At 40.5% G+C, this 8,726-nt stretch overlaps 1 protein-coding gene across 1 annotated transcript; it reads left to right on the forward strand.

Moving 5' to 3' along the window:
• The first annotated feature begins 1,280 nt into the window (after positions 1 to 1,280).
• ARF6 (ADP ribosylation factor 6) lies at positions 1,281 to 5,342 on the forward strand. The gene is made up of 2 exons (XM_047738434.1): positions 1,281 to 1,438; positions 1,539 to 5,342. Exon 2 carries the CDS (start codon positions 2,025 to 2,027, stop codon positions 2,550 to 2,552), a length of 528 nt encoding a protein of 175 aa, XP_047594390.1. The 5' UTR covers positions 1,281 to 1,438; positions 1,539 to 2,024; the 3' UTR covers positions 2,553 to 5,342.
• The last annotated feature ends 3,384 nt before the right edge of the window (positions 5,343 to 8,726 follow it).

Consider the following 8,726-nt stretch of genomic DNA (forward strand, 5'->3'; position numbering starts at 1 on the left):
TCCAAAATCATTCTCCAAGTTTTATGACAGTGCCCATTAAGGCAGACAGAAAGTATATTGGATCATTGTTAGAATACTAGTGACTCTAGTAGGTTTATTTCAGCTGAAGCTTGTAAGGTTATCATTTAACCTATCTACCATTATCAAATATTCTCGTATTATGAAATAAGTATGTTATCACATGCTGTTATATGTTTGTCTTTTATATCTATGCTGTTATAGGTCTTAAAAAATAACAAACCCTATTTCCTGTTTTTCCTCCCCTTCGTTCATTTATTTAAAGCTTCGCCTTACCTTAAGTCTAACTTGATCTCTAACCATTTGCTACAAAAAGGTTTCCTAGAGTCTTCCACAAACATTTTGTTATTTACCCTGAAACAGAGTACTGAGAGCAAGGTCGGCATGACACTGGATTTACACATGAGATAACAAACGCAGCAAGGTTAAATGCCTAGATCCAGGCCACAAAAGTAGTTAGTCTGATTCTAAACCGTATGCTAAGATGATTATCATCTAGCCTTCTAAAAGTTAAGAAGGGGTGGGTGAGAAGTTATTGCTTATCACATTAAAGGGAAGTAATACTTAAATATGAAAAGTTATCTATCATCTTATACAGTTGAAAACGAGGCAAGGCACGGGAACTCTGGTTAACACTGCCATTTTTAAGTAACATAGACTGGTCCTGAGGAGATGTATAAAGATGGAGCTCAAACATTCAAAAGAAGGGTTTCATGGCAAACACAAGCCGAGTAAAAGCGCCGCACTGCCTGGCAGATTCCACACAAAACACAGGCCTCCCACGTGTCTTTGAGGAAATGCACAGAACACGAGGGATAAAGGAGGCCAAGGAGAGGCTGGGACAGGTAGGAAGGGCACGTAGGGCTTTCCCGGGTGACTGGGGACGCACGAAATCTGGGGCGGGATGAAGGGAACTCGCGGAGCACCTGGCGGGCACCGACGTCTGAGAACAAGTCTGAAAGCAGCATGGGGGAGGCTTTCATCCTGGGAGCGCCCTTCCCGCGGACCCCACCCTGTGGAGCTCCCCAGAGGATTTGCTCCTCAGGTTCGAGGGAGGGTGGAGGAGGTGAAAGCGCGGTAGAGGAATGCAAAAAGTACGCGAGCCTCTAGTGTGGCAACAGGTGGGCACCGGTCAGAGTCCGAGTTTCGCGAGTCTAGGGCCTGGCCGCACCCTCGATGCCTCCGAGCCTCCGTAGCCCCGCCCCTCGCGCGTGGCGCCCCTGACGCTAGGCGCGCGGGCCGGGCCTCTTACAGAGGTTGCGCTCGTCAAACGGTCGGCCTCGCTGCGCCTGCGTGATCGGGAGGGGAAGTGAGGCGGTTTCTTCGGCGCCTTTTCCGGCGGCGGCGGCGGCGGCAGCGGCAGAGCTGGGAGGAGGAGGTGGAGGCCAGAGGGAGCCCGCGCTCAGGGCGGCGGCTGGAGGTAACCTCTTGGACTGAGCTGGAAAGGCGGGCCACCTCGGCCTCCGTTCCCCTCTGGTACTCCGTCAGTAACTCTCTTCTTCCTCTCCGTGTCTCTGCAGGCAGCGCACTGAGTTCCCGCGAGGATCAATGACCTGACGAGGCGCCGGAGCCTTGCTGACTCTCGGGTAGCTTGGGCCGGTGGTGAGCCCGGAGCTTGTGGACCGGCGGGCGGGCCGGAGGGCCTCGGTCTCCCGCGGCGGAGTGAGGAGAAGGCGGAGGAGCGGGAACCGCGGCGGCGCTCGCGCGGCGCTCGCGGGGGGAAGGGCAGTTCCGGGCCGGGCCGCGCCTCAGCAGGGCGGCGGCTCTCCCGGCGCAGACTCAGGGCCCCGGCGGCAGCGGCGACTGGAGGAATCAAGTTGTGCGGTCGGTGATGCCCGAGTGAGTGGCGAGTCCGGGCCTCTGCCCCGAGGAGGCAACTCCCACGCAGGCCGCACGGGCGCCCTCGCGGCCGGGAGGCTTCGTTTCGGTTTAGCGGCGGCTGCGGCGTATTTGGCTGAGGGGACCCGGGACACCTGAATGCCCCCGGCCCCGGCTCCTCCGACGCGATGGGGAAGGTGCTATCCAAGATCTTCGGGAACAAGGAAATGCGGATCCTCATGTTGGGCCTGGACGCGGCCGGCAAGACAACAATCCTGTACAAGTTGAAGCTGGGCCAGTCGGTGACCACCATTCCCACAGTGGGTTTCAACGTGGAGACGGTGACTTACAAAAACGTCAAGTTCAACGTGTGGGATGTGGGCGGCCAGGACAAGATCCGGCCGCTCTGGCGGCATTACTACACCGGGACCCAGGGTCTGATCTTCGTAGTGGACTGCGCCGACCGCGACCGCATCGACGAGGCCCGCCAGGAGCTGCACCGCATTATCAATGATCGGGAGATGAGGGACGCCATAATCCTCATCTTCGCCAACAAACAGGACCTGCCTGATGCCATGAAACCCCACGAGATCCAGGAGAAACTGGGCCTGACCCGGATTCGGGACAGGAACTGGTATGTGCAGCCCTCCTGTGCCACCTCAGGGGATGGACTCTATGAGGGGCTCACATGGTTAACCTCTAACTACAAATCCTAATGAGCATTCTCCACTTATCCCCCGGAAGGAGAGAAATCAAAAACCCATTCATAGGATTATCGCCACCATCACCTCTTTCAATTGCCACTTTCTCTTCTTTTGAATTTGAACTCTGGAGTTACTGTTCTACGGTTGGGGAGGGGGTGGTTAGGGGTTTCCTTTTTTGTTCTCTGTTGTGGTTTTTTTTTTTTTTTTTTCCTTTTCCCCCCCTCTTTTTTCTTTTTGCTTTGCGTTAGGATGCTCTGATCTGACAATTGACATGAACACAAAGTGCTAGATGCTCTTACTGACTTCCAGCAAATGGGATGGGGAAATATAGCAGTTTTTGGTAAAGTCCTTTATAATAATGGTTTGATTTTTTTATTTCGAGAGAATCTTTTTTGCAATGTATGCTTTTTTTTCCCTTTTGCCCCGTTTTCTTTTCACTTGCTGTAGATGGCTTATTTTGCATTCATGCAGACTGTGTTGCAAGTCTGTTTCATCTAGTAAACTGAAAATTATTGCTTAATCAAACTGCCGTTTGTCTTTTATATTTAAGGCCATTGCTCCTCCATTATGAGTTTTACCTTTAACTTAGTAATTTCAAATGTGACCTTTTACATCTAAGACCAGTATAGTAAACTTAGCCTACAGTGGCACATAATGAGTAATACAATTGTAATATGTTCCAGTTGCACATCAGTATGTTAAACAGGTAATGTAAGAAGTTCTTTGAAATGTCAGCTCTTAAGTTCTGAAACATACGTCATGCATGAGTAGGGATAAAACTCAAGTTCCTTATTACATAGCTAACTTACACTGCATAAAAAGATGAAAGTGTAACCCGTCAACACGGATTTTTTCACTGCAAGGTTAGCAACTTTGCTGTGTTTTCCCTCTTTTTTAACTTTAAAAGTAGACTCTTTCCAGAATATGGAGCAATAAATGGTATATGCCACACACAGATGTGATATCTGTAGATATTTTAAGTGACTTTGGGGCAAAACTGGAATATATACTTCTACATTTCAAATGTCTAAGACCAATAGTTTAAGAATTACTAGAATGTTTACTTTGTTCATTAATAAAGCATTTAACAATTCAAATTACATACACCTACCTAGTTTGAAAAATACACATTCCTGTTTTCACATTAGAGCAACTGATTAAGCTGAAGATAGAAGTCTTTTTTGTAGATGAGTGATCCACATCTCCATTAATTAGAACACTGGAAAAGATGTTTTATAAAAAAGATATTTCTGTTTGATTGTAGGATTAACTCATACAAATAGTAAGTCAGATATCCTGTTGGTTCATTAATACACTATCTCCCCTAAGGAAGGAAATGTGATGAATGAATGATGTGTAGACTTGAGGAATGTCAATTAAAGGGGAAGTAGGATGAAGAAAAAGAACCTACAGATGACAATGAATGTAAACTTATTTTTCTTAAAGGGTAAGCAGTGTGCTCACTGGTGATAACCAGATCCTAGCAAGATTACTTGCTTAGCTTGTTAGGACCAGTAATTAGATTATTGAGACCACTATGATGATACTTTGAACCAAATGTTAATGCTTGATAAAGAATTGTGAGCAGCATCTGGTTCTCATATAGCCTTAAGGATTAATTTTAGAGGTCCTCAAGGAATTAAACATAGGGAATTTAAGAAACGTAGACTGCAAAGGCAGTATACAGGAAAAGGTGGAGTGGGTTTTGTTCATGAGGGTGTCTGAAAACTAAAATGGAACGGGATATCATGGTACATAGTTGGACAGTATTGGTCCTTCGTGTTTTGGCCATATTGTATAATGGAGCTTTTACCAAAGATGTATGAGAAGCATAAGGCTATAAAAAGTTAACTATTGAAAGTAAAAGTCTTGACACATTTTACTTAAAGCAGATGAGAAAAGGTGCTATGCTGTAGGCTCCTGATGGTGCAGAGGGATTTTTGAATTCAAAATGCAACTAAACTATAAAGTTCTCAGTTTTACTTTAAAAGGATCTCCAGAAATGAAGCTGACAGACACATCCGAGAACATTTTAGTTGCTTTTAAAATTCCCAAAGCTCCACATAAATTTAATTCTTAGTGTTTTGATTGCATTTTAAGGTACATAAACATGGGTTATACAAATACTGATGCTATAGTAACATCTTTAGACAAGACAAGCACAAAGGTATAAATGCCTAAACTGGAGGAAACTTGAAACCCTCATCTTAATTCCTAAATGTAGTATTTCTAACTTGTGACAGACAGATTGATAGGCAGCCATTTTTTTGTTTTAAAATAACTGGGAGCATAGTTAAAATTTTATACATCAAGTGATTGCTATTGAATGTTGCAGGTGAGATGTGGTTATTTTTAGTTTATCTGAAATGTCTAACTGAAGGGGGGGAGGAGGGAAGCAAATATTTGAAATTTGGAAAACCCTAAACTTCTTGGTAAGAAATTGTAATTTTCACTTACATTTTCTTTAAGGATATAAAAGGTTGATAATTGATGTAGTTAAATTGAGCCATAACCATTGGTGATCATGGGGCAGGTAATTGAGCCTGCAGGAAAAGTTATAATCTAGGAATTTAAAAAATAAGATCCTGAAGTTTTTGTTTAATTGCATCAATTTCTGTATTTATGTGAATTTATAAACTGCAGTAAGTTTTGAATGAGGTTAATCTTGTCTAATATAAGTAAATGAGTCTGTAGACTGTGATCTCCCCAAACTAAAAAGTACAGTACTTGGAATTGTGTTCTATATGGTTGTAGTGTTGGTAAAGCACTAATATGCAGAAAATAAAGGAATTACACAGTGCAGTTTCTCACGTTATGTTACTCGTTTGGACTAGATTAAGTGGGACATGTGGTGTGTTGGGCCATGTTACTCTCCAGGGTTGTATGGTATAAAGTGACTCGATTTGGAGTCACCTAGCTTTTATAAGAAGAAAAAGGAGTCAATTTGCTTTTTATAATGCTGGGTGTACAGAAGGTTTTGTACTGATTAAGTTCCACCAAACTTAATCTGATTTTATGATAACTTAGGATACAGAAGAAGTTGAAAATAACTTTTTAAGAATTAAGGTTCTAAGCAGTGTGTATTCTACCATTTTTCCAAAATCACTGCCTTACGGTTTTTAGGAGTAGAGAATTGTGTCTGTAAAGAATTGGCCTGCAGAGTGGTCTTAGCCTTGACAATTGACTTTTAGATTTTTAAAGTTTGTCTTCCAAAAGCCAGCTGCTTGTCTCATAAGAAAGGCAGAATTGTAGTCATTTAGAAAGGAAAATAGTAGATGAAGAATAACTTGTTGGGTAAAAAGGTTTTTTAAACACATTTCCTTTTTGGTAAGCATTCCCCCTTGAATCAGCAATTTTTATAACTTGATTTTAGAATATCTTACTGTGTTCTCTAGTATGATATATTATTTAACCCTCACATTAATGTTAATATACTTAATACTGTGATTTACTAATGGCTATGAAATATCAACTTACCAGTGGTAGCATCAGAAGATAATTTTATTCTATAGTGGGTTTTTGTGTTTTTCATATGTTTAAAAATATAGTAGCCTTAATCTGAATGGTAGTGGAGCTTCCTAAATTCCCAGTTACCTGGGGATCCCCAGTACCTTGCCAAGTATATATATCAGGGTGTGGTAAGGCAAATCTGGGCTCTTAAAGATTGTAAAACCACATATAGCAAAAAGAACTTTTAAGTTTGACTAATCACTGAGCAGAATGTATTTGGAGTAGAACATTTGATAGAATCTAGCTTCTTGTTTATATTGAATGGTAAAGACAAGTAGGAAAGATTACAATGTTAGGAAGTTTATAAAAAAGGGAATGGTGGGACATGGAGTCACAGAAGAAGAGGTAAAGTAACTTTTTCCTGATTTATAAAGTTGCCAAACTAGATTAGTGAGTTTAATGGGCAGGGAATACATACAAGTGAGATCAAAGAGGTAGAACAAGTTCTGTAGAGAGGTTTAGGAATGGCAAATGAAATTTGTTTTTAAATAAGCCAAAGTAATGGTAACCTTCCTGGGAATTAGTCTTTAAGAAAAATCACTCAGTAGGACAGTAAGAAAATGCTGTAATTTTGAACATTTTTTTCTCTTTAAAATGTTTTATGACTACTTGAAACAATTTTAAAAGGAAAGTATTTGTCAATCTTCCTTAAATACTTTTCCACTTGTTACATAATTTCATTTGGATACATCTCTCCTCCATGGTATTTGTTTTATAACTGCAAGAATAGATTTATTTAGGCAGCCTAAAGATATACCCGGCACTATTCTAGGTAGAGACCATCCATCAGTGGGGGGGGGGGGGCGGGGGAGTCTGCTTTCATGGAGTTTATGCTGGTGGGGATGTGGGTGTGGGGAATGACAAAGACCAAATAATGAATAAAGATGTTAGGTGATGTACTATGCATCATATAGTATGCTCTATATATAGGGGGACTGGTAGGAATGTCCTCAGAGGACTTATCGAGAAAGTGAGGTTTGAACAAATACTTGAAGAAAAATATCAGTGGAATTTACATGGTAACAAAAAGATAATATGTGTACTGTAAAGCTGAGGCAGGGAAACTGGCCTAGAGCAAATCTGGCTTTGACCAGTTTTTATAGGGAATGAACTAAGAATGTTTTCTACATTTTTAAAGACTATGAAAATACAAACGTTGACTGTGACAGAGCGTATTTAGCCTGGAAAGCCTTAAATATTTACTATCTGGCCCTTTATGAAAAACATTGACCTCAAATCTAAGGCCCAGTTTTAAAGTATTACCAAAATATATAGGAAATCCAAAGTAAAAGACCATGGTTAATGAATGACTCTTATCAAAACTTTAGGAAACAGTGGCTCATATAATTTACCACATTTGAACATTTAGTGATCCTTGAAACTTATTATTGAGTAGTTTAACCTGGATTCCCCACCCTCACCAAATACGTTTAGATATGTGAAATCAGTAGTTTTTCAAGTTCAACTTTAACATTCTTTAAGATCTTATGAATCATTTCATTAAAATTCTTTCCCATATCTTTATGGTAGTTTTACTGGTTTTGGGGTATAAGTTAAAAGTGTTTCTGTTACGAAGTGCCCTTTTCTTCAGATAACCTAGATTAGTTTGGAATAGGTTCAAATAACATCATTGACTTTTATTCAGTTGGTATTACTGTAATCAAGTCCTGAGTCCAGCATTTTACATTATGAAACTTTGTAAGAGGAAGTGTTTTGTTGACTTGGAAACTAACATGTTGCATGCTATTTGATGTTTTGTACTGTTATTCCTCTAAGCAATACAAACTAGGAAATTCACACATGAATTATTTCTTGGATGGAGAGTTGCTTCATACTATTTACATGGTAGAACGTGAGAATTTGTAAATACCCTAACAAAGAAACTAAACAATAATTTAATAGGAATTAACAGAAGTAAGTTTTATGGAGGACATTTACTAATGGGCTTTAAAAAATAAAAGCACTTGTTCATAGAAAGATCTTTGTGCAGCTGGATATTTATGACCAGTAAAAATTGTTTCCCATTATAACCAAATAGACTGGCCTGAGAAGGTCATAGCATTGTGAGAGAGGAAAACAAACAAACAAATAAAAACAAATTTAAGGGTGTAATAGCAGCAGGAACTTAGATCTTTGACATTTATTCTAACTTGGCAAACTGAAGTACTTTCTCTCCATATCAGTTTCTAAATCAGTTTTGTGAATAAGTCCTAGGTTGGAGCTATGCCTAAAGATACCAAATTGGGAAACATTCTAAGAATAAGAGAATATAAGAGCATATTTTGAATGTTTACCATGTGCCAGGCCTCGTTCTAAGCATTTCATGCATATTAATTCTCTCCATCCTCACAAAAACTTGAGAGAAAAGGCCCCCATTTTATAGTTGCGAAAATTGAGGCTGAGGAGGTAATATGTTAATAAGTAGCAGAGCCAGACTTTGGATTTGGGTAATCTGTACTATACTGTGAGTATGGCTAAGGTGAACTAGTGATTAACCATGTACTTAATATTTTGTGTGTGTGTAGCTTACAAAAAGGTCAGTTTAAGTAATAGCCCATAATTTTCTTATTTAAGATTATCACCTGATTTTGAGACTCTGTATAATTTGAGCCTTCTGTTTAATGGAGAGCATGGTATTAGACTCTGTTTGAGAATTAGTTTTTTCTGTAAAAATCA

The sequence above is a fragment of the Lutra lutra genome, chromosome 7 (assembly GCF_902655055.1).
Source record: "Lutra lutra chromosome 7, mLutLut1.2, whole genome shotgun sequence".
Lineage (NCBI taxonomy): Eukaryota > Metazoa > Chordata > Mammalia > Carnivora > Mustelidae > Lutra > Lutra lutra.